This window comes from Anthonomus grandis, chromosome 8, assembly GCF_022605725.1.
Source record: "Anthonomus grandis grandis chromosome 8, icAntGran1.3, whole genome shotgun sequence".
Classification (NCBI taxonomy): domain Eukaryota; kingdom Metazoa; phylum Arthropoda; class Insecta; order Coleoptera; family Curculionidae; genus Anthonomus; species Anthonomus grandis.
This window is the reverse complement of record NC_065553.1, coordinates 16,243,563-16,268,424: the sequence shown is the minus strand read 5'-3', so window position 1 is coordinate 16,268,424 and position 24,862 is coordinate 16,243,563. Positions and strand designations below refer to the sequence as shown.

Here is a 24,862-nt window from a genome sequence, read left to right as displayed (position 1 = left end):
GTTAAATTAGTATTACCACTCATAAAGTCTATTTCAGTTTTTAAAAAGGGCGACAAGTCAGAACTTCAAAACTATAGACCGATATCAATTCTATGCGTTTTGAAATTTGTATATACGCAAACAATTACACGCACAAATAAGTACACTAATATAGCCCGATCAACATGGTTTTATGGAACGAAGATCATGTATCACTAATTTATGTTGTCTTTCCGAATACATATGTCAAGCCCTAAACAACAGAAGTCAAGTGGATGGTCTGTACATGGATTTTCAGAAGGCTTTTGATCAAGTAGATATACTATTTTATTGATAAAACTTTATTATCTGGGTTGCTCTGAAAATGTATTAAAATTATTTTCTTCGTACCTTTTAGACCCAATGCAGTTTCGACGGAAAAATTCGACGGTGAAATCGACGGTTTTCGCTCCAATCAATACATCGTAAGATCTGGTGTCTCACAAGGTGCAAACTAGGGACCGCTTCTTTTTTTGTTGTTTATCAATGCCCTTGCACTGACTATTTTATGTCTTAAACTGCTTTTTGCAGACGATTTAAAAATTTATAGAAAAATAGAAACCATATATGATTGCCAAGTGCTTCAATCTGAACTAAATAATATATATGACTGGTGTCGGAATAACAGACTTTTTCTTAATGTGTCAAAGTGTTTTCAGGTAACTCTTTGTAGAAACAAAAATTTTATTCAGCACAATTATGAAATACAAAATTTTCCTTTGACTAGGTATCTTGAAATTAAAGGTTTGGGTGTTACTTTTGACCAAAATGTCAACTTTAAAAATCTGGGTTTTATAATTAGAAATTGTCGCAATTTTGATGAAGCTAGGGTGGTGCATTTCTTATATTGCTCATTTATTGAGTTATAATGCTCATTGTCATTGCTCCAAGCTTGAGTACACTTCAATTATATGACATCCAGTATATCAGGTGGAGATTGATAAAATTGAGTCAATTCAGCGCAGATTTTTAAAATATTTAATGTACAAGACCGATGGTGTATATCCAGCAAGAGGAACATGTCAAGATATAGTGCTTGCACGTTTTAACATGAAAGCCTTAGCCGACCGCCGTGCCGCTTTTTATATAAGTTAGTTAATTATAAAATCGACTGTAGCTCATTGTTAAAACAAATTTACTTTGTTGTTCCCAGATTAAACTCTAGAAACTATCGAACATTTCAGTGTAATAGAGCAATAAATAACATTTTTAGAAGGTCGCCGATTTATTATATGTGTAACTTATTTAATACTCTTTGTAACCACAACTTGGACCTCTTTGTTGCTTCAATGTTTTCTTAGTAGGATTTTTTAATCAATAATCTTAAATCTTGAATTTCTCTTAGAGATTTTGTAGGTAGATAATGCTTTGAGCAAACGTATGTTTTCCAAAATTTTTATTAGCCTCTTCCATAACTTTTCCTTTAGCTTAATATTATATTGTATTATTTAATTTTAAACTTTAAATCTGTTGTACAAAATTCTTTCTGTATTTCCTGTAAGTGGGTGACTGTTGGAAATAAAAGCCTTATTATTATAACTATATTTTTGTGTTTTTTTTTATAATAAATCTACCGCTTGCGGTGATTTTAACCTGGCAACACCGTGGCCAGCTAAATATGTATTAAAAAAAGGAATTAGTGAATGAATAGTAGTTTTTTTGTTTATCCTTTAAAAATTTCCTATAATACTTTTGTTAAAACTAATATACTAATCTATAATGTATACTAATATTTTCACAGTATGCTCTTTTGCTTTCCACCAGTTAATACAATAATATAATTTGTATTTATATACAAATTGTGTCATTTATCTTATTCAATAAAATGTTGTAGATCTTATTCGTTAGCAGTGACAATAATTGTCAGGCTTCGGCGCATCTGATATTATTGACGTTGATCATGTGGCATCAGTGTGCCTTATTGAACATTTCGTCTAAAACCATCTTGTCATGGCGTACTTTAACAAAAGCCTTTTCGAAAACGGTTAAGCAAAAGGACACGGATATCATATCTTTTATTTTTATTATAATTGGTGGTCCTGATGTAGCATCAATCAAATCACATCCAGAAGTTTCTCAATATATTCTTTCCATCTATCAAGTCGATCTCCTATTTTGTCCATCTTGGTCTTCTAGATAGTGGGTAGAAATAGTCGATTATTGCCGCTAATTTGCTTTAGTCTTTTACGTAAATTAAACAAGTCGTGTGTTTTGCCTCGTAGTTTTCAATTTCTTTACATTCCTTAGTATGTCACTCTGTTTTTGCTTGAGTTATACAGCAAAATCAAAAGACATTATTCAATGTGATTTACATTGACAAAATTAACTTGCACAGGGAAACGTCGGTGGATTATTTGACAGTAAAGTGACATTTCATGGTATGGTTTCCTAGTAAGATGTACTCTTGGTTTAAAAATATCAGTGCTATTAAAAAAACATTTTTCTTTACATTAATCAGATCACAATTAGAATATTCCTCAGTAATCTGGTCTCTGACACATCAAGCTTATAAAAAGCATCAATGCTCTCTTACTATTACTTTTCAAAAGAAAATATCTAGAAAAAATTCTTAAAATTTTTGCATTTTAAAACGCAAGGTGATAACTTCCTCAAAATGAATTTTTAAATATATTTAAACTCTGTTCCCTAAAATCTAGAAGAAACAGTTCCTCTCATGTAATATACAAAATTTTAAATAAAATTGGTCGGATTCAAGACCTTTATTTTCATATTTTGTTTAAGGCTCTCAAAAAATCATTGAAATAGAAGGTTTTTTGGTTTTTTTGTTTCGTTAGGTACAATTTTGTTTAATTTATTTTGTTACAAGTTTATTGGTGAGATTAAAATAAGTTTTTTCTTTTCTATACTTCGCCAGTTGCATAGAATGGATTAAAATAAAATAAAAATAATTGGATCCGAAAAAAAATATTAATAAGTCACTATCGCTGTTATGTAAGTTATTTACGAAACTATACCATAAATTTTAGAAATTAATTTGTAAATATTTACCGAAACGATTATTTCGCAAAAATTTTCCGATTTCGGGAAACCCTTATCGAAATGCAATTTGGTATCAAAAAAGCCAATTATATCTTATTATTTATAATAACGTTCGTTTCGTTACATTTGGTTTTATAGTTTTATTGATTTATTTAATTATTGGCCTTTGGAATACAGTGCATTAATTTTGATGTAAATAAGAAATATATGAATGAAGTATACTGTTTTATTAAAGAAAATAGCACCAAAAAATCTCGATTTAATTTGGCTGATAGGACTGTAATTTATTGATAATTACTTGGGTTTTCCGTTTTAAGTGAAATATTTTAATCACTTATCCATTATTTATAAACAAGATGAGAAACAGAAAATTATAAAACAATAATGTCCACTTTAGTTTCAAGAAGATGCAATTAAAATAAATTTACTTAACAATTAAAATTCAAAGAGAATATCTTAAGAAGTTTCCAGTTTCGCACAAAAAAAAAACGATTTTTTTTTATCTAAAGTGGTTTTCTTATCTATATAAAATGTTTTTGAGCGAGTTTTACATCATAAGTGTCGTCGTCTAAAAATTAAACATATCATTTATGTTTTTATATCATTTATAACATATGGAAAAAACCATAAAAATATATTTTCGTAACAAGTATGTAAAATTGTCCATTTTTGTTTTGATGAGAAATAATTTTATTTTATCAAATCAATTCAATGTGTACCCATTCTAGAAAATACTTTTTTCGATGTAAACTCAATGTCACAATTTACATTGAGACTCTGACATTTGAAAAAAAATCGAAATTTTCGTGTGTATCAAAAAACAAGGAAAAATAAACAATATAACAAATTTTTTTGGGATTTTAAAAAATAATAGTCTATCTCAGATTTAAATATCGCAGTTTTTTGTTTGTAGTTCAACTATGAAAGGAAAATAGCATTTTAATATGATTCAGGCAGTAAGAGAAAAATTAAATGAAAAAAAAGTAAGAAAAGTAGAGAAAATTAATATTTTCGTACTTAATAATAATAATAATAACGTTTATTAATCCACATATACATATGTTTACAAAGCTGTAAAAAAGCATCATTGTAACAAGAAATGACAGACAAAATGCGGATTAAAAGGCACAATTTCAGCTTCTCAACGCTGTTGTAGCCTATAAAATAGAATAATTTATCCAAAAAAAAGTATATAATAGTAAGTACCCAAAGAAAAATAAATAAATAATGCACAAAAATCGATGAAAAACATTTTTACATAAATAAAATGAAAAAGAGAATATACAAAAATAAAAACCTATAACAAATCCAAAATTCATATTTTTAAATGCATTGATCTGTTTTAAATAATATTCTGGAGCTTAGATTTTTTTGATTTTTTGTCGTTAGCGAAAGATCAGTAATATATTTATTTACTACATATGCAATATTATAAGAAAATGATCGTTTAAAAATTTCTTTTCGATGTTGTCGAATATCTAAACGCCGTCTATTTCTAACATTAGCCTGATGATGAATATCAGCTCTAAATATCACCCTATCCAAAAGAAAATGTGGGACCTCATCTTAAGAATATTGTAGCAAAATATGACATAATGTAACTCTGTCTTCGATGACATATTAAGCCACTCAAGATCTTTTAACTTGTTCACAACTCAAACTGACAATCAACTTAACAATCAACAATGACTCAACTTGACACTCCATATGGCCTGCGAATACCAAAAATAAACCTTATACATGCATTTTGCAACTTTTGTATGCGCCTTTTATCTCTGTTGTCTAAACAAGGGCCATACACAGTATCACAAAAGTCAAAATGAGAAAGATTGAGAGTCTCACAGCATTCGCTTAGTATCTACATTTAACTCATGGCGCTGCGGATATAAAGTTTTCAACATTGAATAGGCTTTCTGCAATTTTGATGTCACATGATATGAGAATCTTAATCGTACCTCAATGTACAAATCGAGATTTTTGCAAATATTTTGAAATACGATAGGCTCGTTATTTGTATCTTTAAATTTTCCAATTTTTCCAAAGGACCTGCCTTAAATTTTGTTTGGTAAACAACATCTCTACAGATTTCTTAGGGTTTAACTGTAAGCCATGTTTTACAGATAAATTATATAGACTTGACAAGTCTTTATTTAAACAGTCACCAGCATTCCCCGGATTTGACGAATCAAAAGACAACATCAACTGAGTATCATCAGCATAACTATGATGTTTAGTATACTTTAAATATTTAAACAAAACACACGTATAAATCAAAAAAAGAAGAGGACCAAGAACACTGCCCCGAGGAACTCCCATAACTTCCGAACATAATAAGCCAATCTCTAATAAGCCGTACGTTATGCTAATGGTGCGAAAAGATATAGAAATGTGCATCAATCGGCAAGATTTCATTCGCCAAAAGGAGAGAATCAGGACATGTTTATTTATTTATTTATTTCAAGTCTCATGTTATTACATAAAAAAAATTTATAACAAGACCACTTCTCTCGATAACTAACAGCAAGGAACTCAGGACCAGTTTCCACGTCATTGGTGTGGCACAGAAAGCTCTTCACTGCCACGAGATTTTACCATTTGTGCGGTATTTGCTTTTATTCTAATGTATGAGAATTAAATTTTGAAAGATGTATAGAGATGAAACGTAAGGATTTTTAAAGTAATAAAGCTCTTCTTGCAATCATCTCTATACCTAATACCAGCCACAACGCCTACAGTTCTACGCTGTAGACCAAACAGAGTGTCCCCATACAACAGCAACATAAGCAAGAATAACGTAGTGCAAAATATGCAGTCTTGGGAATACAGTGCATCCCAAAAGTTATGTCTAAATTCATTTAAAATTCAGGGGTGTGTTCAAAAAAAAAACGCTCGGACCCGTCGATTTTATTTCAAGTTGCCTATTTTTGTACGTGAAGTTTGTATATACAGGGTTGCTCAAAAACAAATTACGACCATCAACTTAATTTTTTCAAATGAAAGCACCTTTTTTTATTTCATTTTTGAATTTCGCGTGGAATTCTACGTATGTTTCATGCATCATGTCCTATACCTAAAGTCAACAGTTATCGAAAAAAAGACGACCAATCATTATTATTGAAGTCACCTTATCTCTGAGAATTTTTATACAGAGCAAAATTCCATTCATTCGTGTTTATTTATTGTTGGCTGGTGACCGTGTATTTTCATAGAAACTGTATGACAGTTGTACGCCAAACAGATATTGTCAAGTGTGAAGTGCACGAGCAAAGTTGCGGTTTTCACAATGGTAAAGTTAACGGAACGAGAAAAAATAGAAATTCTGTGCATGGTTGGGTTTGATGATAGAACACGTACTCAAAGAGAAGCTGCTCAATTAATCAATGAATTCCATCCTGATCGTCCTCCGATATGTCAAAAGGTGGTGAGTAGAATAGAGGCTAAATTTAGAGAATTCGGTCATGTTAGAGATCTGCCGAAATGTCGTCGTCCTGCTCGAGATGAAAATGAACAACTTGACGTTTTGCTTTCTTTGGAAGAAATCCATGCACTCCTCTGTCGCAGATTGGGGCAAATTTACACATGGAATCTATTGTTCACCGAATAGTTAAAAAGCACAAATATCACCCCTACAAAGTTATTTCTGTGCAAGAGTTATTTGATGACGATTTCGATAGGCGAAATAAGTTTTGTGAACGCCTACAAAACATATGCAATCTAAATAAAAATTTAGTAACAAATATTATTTTTTTCCGAAGAAGCCACGTTCTGTTTGAATGGTAGTGTGAACAGACAAAATTGTCGATATTGGGCAACAGAAAATCCGCATTGGATAATGGAGGTAAACACCCAGTACCCTCAAAAACTAAATGTGTGGTGTGGAATAGTGCGCGGAAGAGTAATAGGTCCCTTTTTCTTTGAACAGACTTTAACGGGACAAGTGTATCTCGATTTTCTCCAATTTGAATTAGTTCCAGCATTACTAGCTTTATTTCTAAATCCATTGGACCCAGGCTATCCTGACGAAGAACTAATTTTCCAGCAAGATGGCGCTCCTCCGCACTATGCTGCCACTGTGCGTACATTTTTGCATGAAACCTTTCCCAATCGATGGATAGGAAAGGAAGGAGAGGACCCATCGAATGACCTGCTAGGTCGCCTGACCTAACACCAATGGACTTTTTTTTGTGGGGATACCTCAAGTCGAAGGTATTTGTTAATAGGCCAAATAATCTAGACGACTTGAAGAGAGAATTCGCAGAGAAGTGCGCGCCATAACTCCGGAATAGATTGAACATGTGCAACGAGACTTTACTGATCGCCTTAGATATTGTCAAGCCGTGAATGGCAACCATTTTGAACATTTAACTTAATTTTTGTTCTTTTTTTATTTGTTACATCGTCTTTTTTTCGATAACTGTTGACTTTAGGTATAGGACATGATGCATGAAACATACGTAGAATTCCACGCGAAATTCAAAGATGAAATAAAAAAAAGTGCTTTCATTTGAAAAAATGAAGTTGATGGTCGTAATTTATTTTTGAGCAACCCTGTGTATACAAACTTCACGCACAAAAATGCGCAACTTGAAATAAAAATCGACGGGTCCGAGCGTTTTTTTTTCGAACACACCCCTGAATTTTAAATGAATTTAGCCATAACTTTTGGGATGCACTGTATGTGTAAATATCATTGTGACAAGATTCCTTAATGCACATATGACTTTGGACATCTTACAGCCACTGATTCAGTGTGTGGACCCCAACCAAGGTCAGACACCAAGAACTTTCGCATTTTTGACAACAAGAAAACGGACTTTATATTGTTAGTCTTATTTTGGTTAATATTAGGCCTATTTTGTTGGAACCATTGCATAACTTCCAATTTTGTATCACATGCTCTGTCCATAGACTCCCCAAATGTACATTCACTCACACACAATGAGTCTGTGAGGTGTCATCTTCAAATAAGCTGTATCTGCCTATCTTGTTACGAAATGGAGACCTAATATCGACCCTTGAGGCACTCGATAAGTAACTGATCGAAACTCTCTATGAACGGTTACTTAAGTATGACTGGATCATTTTTATAGAGTTACTTTTAAGCTGATAATGTTTGAGTTTATGAATTAGAAGACACAATCAAAAGCCTTACTTAAAACACGGAAGGTAGTATTGACATATTTTTTATTATTAAAAATATTACAAATTTATAATGGTAAATCCATTATACCAGAACTAGTATTTAACCTTATCCTAAATCCAAATTGGCGATCAGTAATTAAATGATTCTGCTCCAAATACTCCAAGATTTTTTTTGTTACTGCATTTTTTCAAACTCTTTGACATAATAACGAGATTAAGCGGTAATTGGACATATCATATTTATCACATTTCTTGAAAAATGGAATCACCAAATTCCTTTTTTATTCTTTATATTTTGAAAAATGTCACGCATTTCAATAAAGGAAAAATGTTTAACAGTAAAAAGTAGATAGTAAGAAGTGTCCCATTTCAGATCCAAATATCACAAGTTGTATTTCAACCATCAAAGGAAAATAGCATTTCAAAGTGATTCCGGGCGTAGTAGAGAAAACAAATTATCAAAAAAGGAACAAAAAGTAAAGTCCAGTTCAGAGATCTATTAGAATCTTTGATGTGTCGCAGATGCCGCACTAACTAGTCCGTGCGCCTATGTCATATTTATTGTTGCATGATATATATGTTTAAATGGCAAAATTTTATATTGTCTATCTATGAAATCATTTTAAATATACGTAAAACCCCATGTTTTATACTATTTTTTATTTTTTTTTCGAAAATGTCAATTTTTAGAAGGAAAATAATATCACAAGAAAATAATATCAAAAAATTGACCGCGGACTAAAATCCAAGCATCTTACAAAATATTTTAAACACTTCCAGCACTCACAGACTTGTCACCTCTTTTTAGCCAGTCTATTAAACAAAGATAAAACACCTGCGTCCTGACAATTCCTACTTTAGGCTGTGCAAGTGATTGTGTATCTCTCTCTATCCCACTGAATTTAAGAATTACGGGGCCGTACCCAAATAAATTTTTGGACCGTTTTTGTATTATTTTCGTCGTGTTTTTAAAGAGATCTTTACGGATGGGTCTATCGCCTTTAAAATACTTGTTGGATGGGTCTATCACCTTTAATAGTTGGGAGGGGAGCCATGTGAGGTTATTATTTGATGTGTTTTGCCGGTTATGCTTTTTACACGTTTATGAAAGTAAGGAATTTGGCCTGTATTCCTGTAAATTTTTTGCAGTTTTTACTGTGAGGAACAGTGTTTTTTTATTTGCGTTTGTGGATTTGTTTTGGTATTATACCTAAAGACCTTAAAATGTTTCGACCCTGGAAAAATAGGCAGGAAAATTTGGCAAATGAAGAGGAAAGTGTTTGTGCGGGCTTATGGAGACCGTGGGTGTACAAGAAAGACAATAACATTTGTGATAAAAACAATAAGAGTGATCTGGGCAGTGATTTAGACTTACATAGTTCTGATAGTTTATTTTCTAGTATTGAGGAAGCAAAAAGAAGCAAGGGAAGTAGAAGCTACACAGGAAATCAAGCAGTTTTAAAAGAACAAATTTATCTAAATATCTATAACAATCTAAGGAATGATACTCAGTTCACAAATGATTGTAGTGCTTTGCAAAAAATAGCGTTTTTAACAGGGGTTCCCTATAGTACAATATGCCTGTAAAAAAAAGGATTAAAGACAGAATAAAAAGGAAAGATGCAGGACAATCAAAGGGACTTGACATGATTGCCAAATTGCTAAGGAAAGGTGTGTATTCTAAATACAAAAACAATGAGGTTCTGACCATAGAGACACCTTATTGGCAAGGGACAAACATTTCTCAGTCTCAACCTTGCGGAGATACCTGATAAAACTTGAATTTAAGCTTAAGATGGTTAACAAAAGAGCTGCTGTAATGGAAATGTCAGGTAGTGTATAGAATATTTGAGGAAAATTAAAAAAATTTGGGAGGAAGAAAGATCCAAATATTATTTAGCCGAAACATGATATGATATATTTATGATTGATGTATGATTTCCATTCTCTGGGAAAAAAGTCCCTTTTTTGCCATAGTAAGAAAACCATATTTTTTATTAATAAAACAAGTTTAAAATTTTGTTTTTTCCAGCTTACTGCCCCTGTTGTCCTTCAGTGATACAATAAAGACTGCTTCTTCCACCATTCTCTGGGAAAAACGCTTTTTTGCTATGGTAAGAAAAACACTGTTTTTAATAAGAAAACAAATCTAAAATTTTGTTTTTTACAGCTTACTACCCCTGTTGTCCTTCAGCAACACAATGAAGACTGCTTCTTCCTCCAGTCTCTGGAAAAAAGTCCCTTTTTTGCCATAGTAAGAAAATCCTATTTTTATTAATTAAATAAGCTTAAAGTTTTGTTTCTTTTTTCAGCTTACTGCCCTTGTTTGTCCTTCAGCGACACAATAAAGTATATATAATGTAATGCTTTAGAATCCATATGCTGATGTGCGAGATGAAGTTGGAATCCATGGCGGCAACAGAGAAACTGTTTCCTTCCTTAATGGAAGAAACTGCTAAAGAACAATGGCAAAACAACAGAATTTACAAAATTTGTATTAACTTTTTGGGCCAGATTCAAAAGAGTGGTTAAATTTATAAAAGTATTTAGTATCCTCACTGTAGTTTTAGGATCCAGTATACTTAAAATGTAGTGTTTTGTATAAGATTTTTAGTTTTTAGTATAAGCATTTATTTTTGTTAATTTTTATCTAATCTCTCCTAATATGCATAGTAACTAAATACGAGGCAAACAAATTAATAAATACGTTCAGGATGTAAAGTGTGTTTTTTTTTATAAGTAAAACTTGTGTCTTTTAAAGGCATAAAGTATAGACAGCCAGATGATTTTTAATGTAATGCGACTCGATAATCGCGAACGGTGGCATGTTGATGGCTTCATTATTTAAACATATATCATTTGTATTACATTTAAAAATATTTGTTTTGGAAACATTAAATGTCAAAAAATTTGCATCACACCAGTCTTTTATTTTTAACAAATCTGCACGTATATTGGCCTCCATTTGAGAAACATCAGAGTCGTGCAAGAGGATGGTGGTATCATCGGCACACCAGTTACCTGCAGTTGTGCCAGATCGTTCACATAAATGAGAAAAATTAAAAGATCAAGTACTGATTCTTGCGGAACACCCACATTTATATCAAGTTCCTTAGACATACCACCATTAAATTTGACAGCCTGGACACGATTTGATAAGTAGGAACGAAACCACTCAAGGGCAGTTCCCCTGAAACCATAGAGCTCCAGTTTTATCAGCAGCACTCTGTGACTCATGCAGTCAAATGCCTTGGACAAGTCACAGAATACCGCTGCTGCAACTTCACCAACATTCAGTCGGTTGTACAGGTGCTCTAGAAAGCTAAAGATAGCATCATTTGTGCTCACAGACTCACGAAAGCCAAACTGCTGAAGACTCAATAGACCAAATCTATTTGAAAATGAAACCATCCTCACCTTAACGAGCCGTTCCACTATCTTGGCTAAAGTAGGCAATAACGCTATAGGTCTAAAGTTAGAAGGACAGTCGCGATCGCCACCCTTGTAAAGAGGAACAATCATTGCTCTTTTTAAGCACTCTGGGAAAACTCCAGACATAAATGAAAAGTTAATTGACTCGGCCAAGACTTGCAAAGCAACAAGAGGTAAAACAGAAAATATTTTAAGAGAAAGCCCATCCCAACCTGATGAACTCTTATTCTTAATATTAACCATTAACTGTTTAAGCTCTTCTACACTTGTGGGGGCAAAAAAGAAAGATTCGGCTACTACCACATTGCTGAGATAGCTCCTGGGATCTATTTTTTGTGAGAGATTGGCTGCAAGGTTACTAGCAATATCACAGTAGAAGGAATTGAGGACATTGGAATCTAAGGTACTTGGAATAACCAAGACATTATTTTTACCCCTAAGCTCATTTAAAATCTTCCAAGACTCTTTTGCTCTGTTGGAGGAATTATTTATCCTCCTTTGAAAGTAGATCCACTTAGCCATTCTGATTGAGTTTCTGTAAATCTTGCGGTATCTGTTATAATAATTTAAAAATGTTGCATTGTTCATAGCGTATTTCCTAATGTAAAAAAGGAAGCGCATATTTTTCCCAGATACTTGTAAACCCTTAGTATATCAAGGTTTTCTATTTCGTTTCTTAATATTGACAACAGGAAAAGCAGTGTTAAAATTGTTTAATACTATTTGATGAAAGCTATGCAGTGGGTTAACAGTAGTCAATACATTATTCCAACTTGACATATTGCAAAGCAAAAAGACTTGACTTGTTATAAGGGACTGATGGCGCTAAAAACTAAACTTATGAAATTAAAATTTTTGGTTAAACTCATTTAACGTACTTAAATCTTATATTTAAATTAAATATTATTTTGCTATCAACTATCCTGAATTTCTAACTTAATAAAAGTAAACCCAAAAAACCCGAATAATAAAGTTTTAAATACAAATAAATTTTAAGGCCGGACCTGTGCAACTTTTCACGCTTGAGTGGCTGTGACTAAGGTCAGGCGTTTAACAAAATAGTACGTGGGCACATGCAGTCACATTTTACGAATCAAATGTATAAATTCTTTAAAAAATGCTTAAAACATTTATTTATTTAATGAAATGATTAAATATCGCTTAGAATAATACTTTATGACTCTTCCCACATAAAATTTTGCGGTTTAAAGATGCATGTCATGTGACAATACAAGCAACACCGGCACACGGACTATTTGCGGTACATCAAAGATTCTAATAGATCTCTGAACTGAACTATACAGAAGATTTTTGCGTATTTTCGAACATAATAAGCACATCTCTAATAATGGTGCGAACAATGAAAGAAATGTGCATCAACCCGCAATAAATGGTGTCATTGTGTCAATGACCAGAACAAAATTTAGCAGCTATTGGCCTGTACCGTACTAGATATCTACACCATAATGATTTTTTTTTTAATATTTGGAAGAAAAACTCACTGATGACTTCCTTCATCAACATACAACAGTGGTTTTGGGTAACAAGAAGAGAAAAAATAATCACTGACTCTGGATTTACACAAATCGTTAATAAGGATATTCCTGTAAACAAAAGAACGTTCTTGCTAAGAAATAAAGAGGTTGAAAAATATCGATGGTACAGCTATTTCTCTAATTATACAGGAATTACTTCTGAAAGATAATCTCTATTCACTTTTTATAAGAAATTATACAACTTAATAACGTTGTCCCAATGAAGGCACAAATAGGAAAATGTGCCTGTTATTCAACAAATATCAAACATAAACAACAGAATAGACTGAATAGAGATAAGCAGTTCTGCGTTACAAAGTAAATGATTGGGATAAGTATAAAGAAGAGAAACAAAGTAGTCACAAGACGAACATCTAGATTCTATTACAGTAAATTGATTCAGTGTTTTAACATGAATCCAAATAAAATTTGAAATAAAGAACCTCATGCTATTTTAACTAATACGAAATTAATTTCTTAAATATTACTTGGATTCTCCGTTTTAAATTAGATACTTTTAATCATTTATCTATTATTTATAAACCAGAAGAGAAACGGGAAATGATAAAATAATAAAATTATTATCCAAGGAAGCAAATTTTTGTTGCAACGAGTAAATTTAGTAATTCGTACATAAACCGAATTTATTATCTGTGTGTGCTTTAAGTTTATCGCTATAAAATGCTTTTTTAAATATTTTATAAAGGTTTTACGTCATAAGTGTCGTCTATTACAAATTTTGTTAAGATTGACTAAAAAAAATATTTGTCGTTAACAATTGAAATAAACTATAAACAAAAATTAACTGTTTTATGGTGTTATCAAAATTCTCTTTACTGATAAAAAATTCATATATGGTTTAATTTCAATATTAAATAGCAATGGCTATTATAATAGAAACTCCTTATATCAAGTCATAATAGAAGAGAAATAGAATCGTGATAGAAGGGAAAAATATGAAAAACTATACAAAAAGACAATTTTTTTGTAAATTTTTTCTTAGATTCCACGTATCAAAGAGGTTTTGTTGAGAAGATAAATTGAGAATTTGAGGACCGTTTTTTTAAGATTCGATAAATACAAAATGAAGAATTTTCAGGGAAGCATTTTTTTATTCGAGATATATCCCTCCAGCTCTAATTTTTTCCTACCAAAAAGAAAAATGAACTAGTTTATGATGGAGCACCTCAAGGAACGCTTAAATTGTATAATAAACCTGCCCATATGATAAAACCATTATTTTTTAAATGGATTAAACATTTTGTTCAATAACATATTGACCCACTTTCCATAATAAAGCCCTGCTAATTTTGGATGGGCATACAAGTCACAAAGATTATAGTGCCTTAAATATGCAAAAGAAAATTATGTAGTGGTTTTTTGTTTACCAGCGCATTGTACCCATAGACTTCAACCACTAGATGTGTCATTTTTTGGACCTCTGGAATCCTATTATGATCAAGAAGTAACGAACTGGTTAAAAGAAAATCCTGGGAGGACAGTGTCGATGTATCACATTTCTTCACTGTTTGAAAATGCGTACAATAAAGCAGCCACTGTAGGAATTGCTGTTAGTGGTTTTAGAGCAACCGGTATTTGCCCACTAACTCCACAAATTTTTCCGGATCATCCTTTTGCCCCCAGTTTAGTAACATCAGTGGTTGAGGATACCGAAAACACGGATATTGAAAATGCAGGTAAAAATTCACCTAACAAACATAATGATGATAAGGGTGACAATAACCAACCCGGATGCTCGAAGGACAGTGGCTGTTCAACTTTCGGTAAGGTCCCTACTTCGAATAATAACGGAAATAAAATGGCAAATATATCGAAAATAGATAAAATTTTAGAGGAAATACACCCCAAACCTGTAGCTAAGATAGAAATAAAAAAATCAAGAAAGGAGTCTCAAAGTGTCTTAACAATTTCTCCATTTATTAACGAGTTAAAAGAATTCGAAATTAAAAAAAAGAGAAAGAGAAGTCAGGAAAAGTAATCGAGCCCGGGTTACCAAACAAGTTTTTCATGATTCAGATGAAGAACTTAAACCTTTTGGAAATGAATCAGAGGACGAAGATGATCCAGCGTGCATCTACTGCAATGAAGTTTTCAGTAGATCTAAGTCCAAGGAGCAGTGGATAAAATGCCAACTCTGCAAAATGTGGGCTCACACTGACTGCGCAGATGTGTCAAAAAAAACCAAGCAATTTATTTGTGATGCATGCAAAGATTAGTTTAAGCAAATGTATTTTTTAAAGAGTGGGATCTTTAGAATAATGTTTTCCTTTTGTTCTTTATGATTTTATTTGTTTTCATTAAAAGTTTACTTTATATAGATTTGTTTAATAAATGTTTTAAACCGTACATATTTTTTGTTTTGAAATTTAATGTCATTATAAATACGTATGTCATTTTGCCTATACCTGCCTATGTTATCTTGCCTTCACAGTGGTGGGCAAAATGACACTTTGAGGTATTTGTTAAATATTTTATTTCTGGTGAACATGACCTGCTTTTAGTCTTAAACTTTTTTATATATAGTTTACATACACCAATACTATTTTAAATATTAGAATAATGCGTTTAATATTTTTTGAAAAAAAATTATGCGGTCATAAACACAAAGTATGCCATTTTGCATTACACTCCCCTACAATAATACATTATTTTGAATGAAATTAGTACTAAAGAGGACTCCATAAATAAAAACAATGTTTTTGATAGAAACTTTATAATGTTACAAAAATTAACGTAGTTTTTGCAAAACTCGATAAATCGAATAAATAACTGCATTCTGCAAAATCAACTGCCGATATCTGACTTGCATTTTTGACTCCTTTTTTAAAAACTTTTATTTCTATCATTCTGTATAAGTGTTACGAACTCTATACAATGCCTCACTTATTTTATGATATTTATTTCATTTTTATGGTACGTAAGGACACGACCTTCTGCTATTTTAAAAACAAGTTTTTTCTTCAAAGTATTCTACGGTTTTGGGATCAAATGTGTTCCAATGTTGTGCCTAAATATTCAATTTCAATCACACTCCTTTTTTTACACGAGTCTTCAATCCGTTTATCTGTGCTAAATTTATATTTTGACCATCATAAACCAAAATAAAATGCGATATCCGTACATCCTTAGTAAATTCCACTGAAAAATGTGTTTTATTATTTATTCGATATTTCTATATTATTTACATTTCATACTTTATATTTTTGGTTTTAATTTTATTATACTTTATACTAATTATGTAGAAAGCCTACGTTCTAGGTCGTACGGTATTGCAATCCAACTGGTTAAACAGTTTGGTGATAAATGGTTTAATTTGGCAGAATTGCAAAAACACCTACAATCGAACCTCGAAAAAGATTTCATCAATTTTCAAGTTTTGCTCACTCATGTTTTGTTGTTTTGACTTCAAATTTGTTTTTTGGTAATACAAAATAAAGAAATTATTTTATTAAATTGATAAAATGTACTTAAAACAAAAACTCATATTTATTGGATATTTTCAATTAGTTCAGAACAAAAGGGATTAATTGAAATGGATTTTTCAAAAGGGGATATTTTAGATTTTCGTATATTTCTAGCATGAAAATTAAAAAACCGCTTATCCGCATATACTATAACTACTAACATACTCTAATAAATGTCTTGATTTCCTAAAAAAAATTTAAAGACACAAAATTTTAATACTACACAACGTATAACTTCTCTAAATTAGATTTAGGGTTTTATTTTCTATCAATAGTACAAGCGACAAGGATATTTCAAGGCTCAAAAGTGATTCACTTTCTACAATTAATAATTTTATAGAAATCCTTATGCTTGTTGCACCCACAGACCGGAAAACAAGCCAAAACACGGCGTAACATATCCGGTAGAAGAAATTAACAACTCCGGATTAATTAATAATTTATGGTGCTGGACCGAAGGTTTTTTACTCGCTCCGGTAATCGAGAAATAATAATATCGAACGGTTTTTGTCTCCATCAATTCAATTACCCAACTATCCGTAGCATTGAAAATACTATTATAATTGAAAAAATTTAAGGCTAAACACCTTTTGGGTCAAACGTAGATGACTGTAGGAAAAAAGAAAAAGATTGATTAATGCATTTTTATGCAGTGTACTGTTTAGTTTTGGTAAAAAAATTATTTAATTTTTTCAATGGTGTTCTTGGGATTTTGTCCTAGAATCTTTATTCTCATTAAGTGTTAATGGGTCACGATAAGGTGATTTACAAATTTGATAAAACTGTTTGCACGTAACCTTTATTGTCTTACGGCAGTATAGTGACATCAGAATCGTGGAAATTCACTTTCGTTTATATCGTTAAAAATGCGTTATTTAGGTGATAATGAGTATAGGTTTACGGTAAATAAGGTATTTAAGTAATGGCCTTGGTCGCAATTTTCCAGTCTGAAATTTTTAGAATCAGTTTTGACCCCAACTTATATATTTATCTAGGTAAAAGTAGGACCTACAAAACTAATTAGCATACTGCCCGTTATCTTTGGTAAATGGATCTTGAATATTTTTAAATATGTCTACATTAGGTATATATCCTTATAACAAAGTAGTAGTTAATTAGTAAAGCTTATGCTTTAAAATGACGTCGTTTAAACGTCAAATTCACTTAAAGTCTCTCATAAGTCAGTATGACGTCTTTATTTAATACTTATATTAATTATATTCTTATCTTTATGGGGATACATTGCGTTGATTAAGTTTATCATATCTTATATCAAGATGTAACAAAATATGAATAGAAAATTTCTCGGAAAATGACACAATATTGAATGATAAAATTGCATAAGATCTCAAAATACTGCTAATGCCTATAGAATTCCCACAGAAAATTATCCCGCGTCGTTTGGAATACAGGTTAGGGATCATTTTTAAGTCAACCATTGGCATACATTCCTGGGATACCCCACCAATGCCACATAAGGCTTTAAATGTTTAATACACTTTTGGTGACTGTGATAATTTAACAGTTAATCACTACAGGAATAGAATATAAATATATAAAGATAATAAATATTAGTGTCTAACAAATACACTCATAAGAATTTTTTTAATATTTCGTCCCAAACAGACTTTACATTAATTGGTGGAAATATCTGTGTCCAAAGTTGGTAGGATATTTATATCAAGTTTATATCAAGCACACGAGCATGACTTAGAACCACTATTACTACTCCACTACAAGATGGACTACTTCTTCAATCTTAAAGGTATTCACTTTGGTAATTATAATTCTCAATGAAAAATATGAATATTTTGTTGGTAATTTACGTAAAATTTCATCAAATAAACCTTTGACACAATTTTTAATTATACGTTTAAAATATTTAAATCAAACAATATAAAGATTTTCTTAATGAAAATATTAATTTTGAGAAGAATAAAAAAAAATAAGATGATTATAGAAAACATATTCTTTGAATTTTTAAATTAAGAAAAAAACAATTTTTACTATAAAAAACACCCTAATTATAAAATATTGTAATGCGTATATTTAAAGAAAAAAAAACAATTAAGACCTAAAATATTAAAATTAAATATTTCCGTAGAATTAATATAAATATTTAAAGGAAAGAAAAATATTTAAGAACCAAAGAAAATTTATTTTTAGAAAATTTATTACTTCAATCTTAATTATCAATATTTTATTTTATTTTTTAAATCTTTAATGATTTTTTTTTAATTAATTTTTCATATACATAATTGAAAATTTAGATTTGTTGATGTGAAAAAACCTTTTTTTTTTAAGTTAATTTATATTTTCAATCTGGTCATAGTAAATTTAAAAAAAAAAAACTTATTAGATACTGAAAAGGTCCTAAGGATATTCTGGGAATATTTCAGTAAGACATTCTAGGACTGTCTATTTAGATAATAATGATTTTTTCTAACAATGATTATCTAGGCTATAGAAATTGTCTATAGGCCGAGGTAGGTGAAACTTTTTTACTATTTCATATTTTTACCAATTTGATCATTCTTGTGAAAATTATTATGTTTAAATACATTATTATTAGGCAGCTTTTTATTAAAATAATTTTTATAGGTAGTTATAGGTCTACTTTAAATGTATTTTATTTATTTGCAATACCATCCTTGCAGGTTAAACAGATCCAAGTACAAGGCAGGGAATACACAAATAAACAATAAAAAACCAACCTCAATAAAAGCTAATAAAGACAAAATATAACAAAAAATAGAAAACTTAACATAGAATTTCTTAAAATATAAACAATGCTTAAAACAAAACTAATTACCACTTGAGATTAGGTATCACTTTATTTAAGTGAGTAAAATGAAAAAAAAAGGATCACACATAGAATAACTCCTCAAAGAAAGACAAAAAAGAGTATGATGTCTGTTACTAAGTCGTGTAATCACAAATTTTAATGTTGACAAAAACTAAAGTGAAATATTAACATATTTTCTATGAAATTGTAAAGAACAAGTATTAAATCTTCAGCTTGAGTGCACAATATTACTATGTATGTCTTTTTCTATCAAGCAAATGGGATATTGGAACTATCGAACTATGGGAACTATAATATTGATTAATATTTTGAGCATGAAATCCCTTATCAAATATCTAGAATTTTAGTAAGCAATCCAATACCTGATTGAAGATAGGTATAAACATTATTATATAAAAGTTACTAAAACTTCTAAAAACTTCATGGAGAATCTAAAAATAAAGTGGGGGTGTCTTTTTAAAAATCAAATTGACGTGTCTTAGCATTTTTCAATAAATATACCAGGACAGTTACAAATAGAGATGCGACGCACCTTTTCAGTGGGACATCCTGTATATCAAAATGTCATGGATATTATTATTAGATTGTTTAGTACATTTATGGTGTAGTCTGTCTATGACCATTTTACAGTTAAACATTTCAGGCTAAAAATATATGGAGACAATATTATTCAGTTTAATAATTAATGCTCAATAAAATTTTCTGGCAATTAAAGTTATATGATAAATATTTAGTTTGTTTGTTTTTTTTTCAAATAGGTACTTAATAGGTACAGTAGGCTCGCGTTAATGTGAACTCAAAAAATTTCAACTTAGTTCGCATTACTGAAATGTTCACATTATGGAGATTTAAAAAAAGATGTAATTTTTGTTTGCACTTTTTTTGCGACAGGTTTAAGGCTACAGCCTTTTCTTCTAAACCTTTTGGTGTAATAATGTCCTTTATGTCGACATAGGACTATTACAGACTTTCTTCTTTTAATTTCCAAAAATCGGAAATTAAAAGGAGTAACTAGCACTAAATAATACCTCTTCAATTGTTTGAAGCAATGTAATGGTTTCATTAACTGCAGCTTCTCTAACATCATTTTCCCACATCTCTTTTAGTCGAGCTAAAGGTAGGTCATCCTCCTCCAAATTTTTTCCCAAAATATTATTCCAACATTTTGAAATTACTGAAGGCTCTATTTTTTGCCAGGCCATATGCAATTGCATAATAGCATCTCTTAAAGTTATAACTTTTAGGGACTCCGCTACTCCTTGACCCTTTTATACAATTGAACTTAATAGGAGCTTAGCTATTTTTAGACCAGGCGCCGTTTTTTCAAAAATTGCAACATAGGTTTTATCTGGCAATAACTTCCAATATAAACCCGTCTCATCTGCATTATAAATTTGATCTTCACTAAGATTAAGCTGCTTCATCTTTTTTCTTAAGCCTTCAATAAAGGGATTTACAAGGTGAGGCTGCAAGGACAACTTTTGACCTGCAATTTTAAGCAGCCTTATACCATACCGCCATTTAAATTTTTGAAGCCATCCATCGCTTGCATTTAATTTATCGTTGAGTTTTAATTTTCTATGTAAATCTATAAGATTATAGAGCTTTTTCTTTAAGCATATCACCCGTAACTGGCAAATTTCTTTCACGCTGTTTGGTAAACCATTTATACAGCAAAGTTTACATATTGGGGTTTTCTGCATTTTTTTATTTTATTAGGTCTTAAACTCTCTGCAACAACTTTTAGAATTTTTTCTTTTTTATTTTTAATTGCACAAATAGTTGATCTTGCTATTTGATATTTCTTTGCTAGTGCAGTAACACTCATACCATTTTTGTGCTCTTCCAAAATTTTGGATTTCTCATAAAGAGTTAAACACTTCTTATTAATTTTAACCATTTTAAAATGCCATTGCGCAAGATGCGACACTCTCTCTTATCCAGTAAACATCAACCAAATGACCAAACAACGTTTCAAATGCGTAAACCCAATATCCACTAACAAGCCTAGACAAGTCTACACAGGATTACTAAAGATTTCTTAAAATTCACATTATCGAAATATGGGTTGGTTCACACTCTAGAATTAACATAGAAAAATATTGGTGTTCACATTAATGAGTTGTTCATAAAATCGTAAGTTCACGTTACCGCGAGTATACTGTATTTCTATTATCTATCTAGATTTCAGTACTTTTGAAAAGGTCCTAATAATAAGTAAGTAATAATAAGACATTCAAGGAATGTCTACTCATACGGGGTGTTCTCGAAATGATTGTTGACATAAACGCCATCTTAAAATAGGTAGATTGATCTTAAATAAATGGTAGTAATTTTTTTACAACCTGTATAAATAAATTAAATTGCCTACCAGATATTAGCTAAATTTTAAAGTTTTCGATGCACGTTTTAGCCGCAAAAAATTAAATAAAAAGTTATTCATAATATATCTTCTTTCTGCTTATTTGGTTCTTTGAAATAAGTCAAAGCGCATTAAATAGTTTTCACTAAATTTAAAAACGAAAATATTTAAATGCTAATATTATATTTTTAAAATTCCTAAGAAATATTAAAAAAAAAATACAAACAAATATTAAAAGGCACATCTTTTGTAAATTAAAGGTTTTCATAGTATAAACATATTAGGGCCAGTAAATGTAAAAAAAAAATAATTTTTTTACATTTTACAAGCATTGGCCTACTATTCCAGGAATATGCCACCCATAGATCTTTAATGTTTAGTACACTTTCGGTATAGTCTGGCTGAGAATTTAATAGATCTACTACATTCCCAGAAGATCAAATTAAAATATAACGAGATAATAATATTCAGTTTAATAATTAATATTTTTCAGTTTGTTTTTTTAATAGGTACTTTAAGAAAGTCTGTATCAACAAATGACTTTTTAAAGTTTTGAAATATTATTTGATTTTATTGTTAAAAATTTAAATTCAAAATAAGACAAAATGAGTGGAATTAATTTTATTCCAAAAGAAATGTCAACATTTTGGTCTTTATTTAAAACATCTTCATCTATCATTCTAATTCCTTCAGAAACCAAAACGTCGGCATTTCTTTTAACATAGAATAGTTAAATATGTATTAATTTAAAATAAATTGTTTTAAGACATTATTAAAAAAAATCTTATATTTTACTAAAAGTTGAAAAATATTAATTTTGAAATATTTTGCTTATAAAAATTTTTAATCTTTTAATGTTTTTAAAAAATCTTTGAATGCCTGTTATTTTTTGGTAGAAGTATTTAAACAGAAGAAATATATTTAAAAAAAATTCAAATATTTTTATCTTAATTACCAATATATTCATGTTTTTTTTTAAACTTTGTAATGTATAGGTCCTGGTCCTATCTACCTGGTTTTCAGTGCTACTGAAAAGATCCTTGAGACATAAGCTATGTTTACAACGCGCGGGTCTATTAGGTCCATGGATCAAATGATAGACTCTTTTTATTTGGTACAGCCCTGTTTACAAGGATTGATTTTGAGGGTTAAATTATTAAAAAAGTAAACAGAATTATCTCTAGGATCAAAATGTCAGTTGTTGGAAGCGGGTTTAGACAAAGAATTATAAAACATAACCTCTGTGTTATTGTTTAAAGATAATAAATAAAAAAAAACTAATAATTTCTTTTTCAAGGCTTAAGCTTTTCCTCTGTATTTTCTTCTTTATTTTTGTACAAAAATAAAAACCTCGTAAGCTAACATCCAATAAAATGTCAAACTTGTCATTTTGGTACTTTAAAATAGGTCCGAAAAAATAGTCCTGGTGACATCATTTGATCCAAGTATTAAATATTTGGTACCCCCTGTTGTAAACATAGCTATTGTAAGACATACTAAGAGTGTCTACTTATCTAATAAACATATTTCTTAAGAAGGCTATATAAATTGAGTTTTAAAAATTACCAACTGATAAATAATTTTAACACTGTTATTGCGTTTTTTACTTATTTTTTTTTTTTTTGTGATTTGATCCTTTGAATTTATTAAATTTACATTGTTGCACTGCACTTTTTTAAATACATATAAAAGTTACCACTTAGTAATTAAATAAAAACTAACAACTTGATTCTGAAATAAATAGCAATAAAAACACTATAATTAGTACAGCTCGATCCGATCGGCAAATAACAGAATAAACCCACCCACTCTCTAGTAAAACCGGGGTTTATCGATCGTTAAAAGGGCCTACGTGACTTCTACCGGTATCAGACATACGAGGGATTGTCGAGTAGTAGGAAATCCTTGGACCATTTTAAATCATTAGTTTTTACATTTAAATACACGTAGGTACCTAATTAGCAAATTGTTTTTGTTTAAGGACTATACATTCATTTAGTTAATTAGGTAACCAGTTACACCTCAATAGGAAGTTCATTTAAAAAAATAATATGAAATATTCTCACATTTATTTATATATTTGGCTGATAAGATTGGCCAGGGCAAATTCATAGAAAATCAATTATAAAATAGATATTAAAGTTGATTAAAAAAGGTATTAAAAATACGATACCTAGGTATTGTGATTGTGAGTGGGAGCAGTGGAGATTGTCGTAAATTTTATGCGGTTAATAAATTGATAGTACGCTTTTGCATAATTCAGCTTATCAGACATAAATTGCATTAATACTTTGATGGTTATTTAAATTTAAAGGTATACAGATAGCACCAAATCCCCTTATGTAACATCCAATTATTGTTTATATAATATATGAGCCAAATCTATTAAAATAAGAAACGTCACGAGTTGAAAATGTCGTAGCAGGGTCAAATACCGTAAAATAAGCAAAATCTAAAAATTTTCAAAAAAAAATAAATAAATAAAAAATCGAGTATCGAGCGCGCCAGGGCCTACGTGACGAGGATTCCCGGCTGCATGGCGCGCGGCAAAATTTACGGCACCAGAATTCAAATTGTCGCGAAAATTTCAACACTCACCCCAGTCCCGGTGTTCCTTTTGGCAATGGATAACAGCTAGACCCCCACAAATCACTAATAATTTAAGTAACATTTTAGCGTGTTTAAGTTTAATTTACCGAAAGACGGACTAAATAAGAATAAATAAAATAGAAAGGCACATTCAACGGCACGGAGACCCCGAAGGCGAGCAAAAGCTGATGATTGTTGCGGCTCTCTTTCCGATATATAAACGTCAAAGTTGGCATGCGTCTTTACAACACGTGGTATGAAATTGTTCGGTTGTTTGACAGTGGCGGCGGTAGCGGGGTTTTTCGTTTGATTGTATATGTTAATTTAGCTTTAATTCTGTAGCATTGTCACAACCGACTTTAGGGCTTCGAGCTTTTGAAACGATTAATCCGATTTTTATTAAGCATAAATTAGAGAGATTAGGAGTGCGAGGTAGAGTATTGAATTGGGTTATATCATATGAGGAGCAGACTTGCAAAATGCGGTTTGTCCA

At 30.7% G+C, this 24,862-nt stretch overlaps 1 protein-coding gene across 1 annotated transcript in view; it reads right to left on the bottom strand.

Annotated features, from left to right (window-relative positions):
* Window positions 1–24,594, bottom strand: part of LOC126739272 (protein cueball) — a 42,389-nt gene extending 17,795 nt beyond the window's left edge. Inside the window, exon 1 of the mRNA XM_050444876.1 lies at window positions 24,379–24,594. Coding sequence (XP_050300833.1) covers window positions 24,379–24,451 — 73 coding nt within the window. The 5' untranslated portion in view covers window positions 24,452–24,594. The remainder of the gene's footprint in view (window positions 1–24,378) is intronic.
* Window positions 24,595–24,862: the final 268 nt, after the last annotated feature.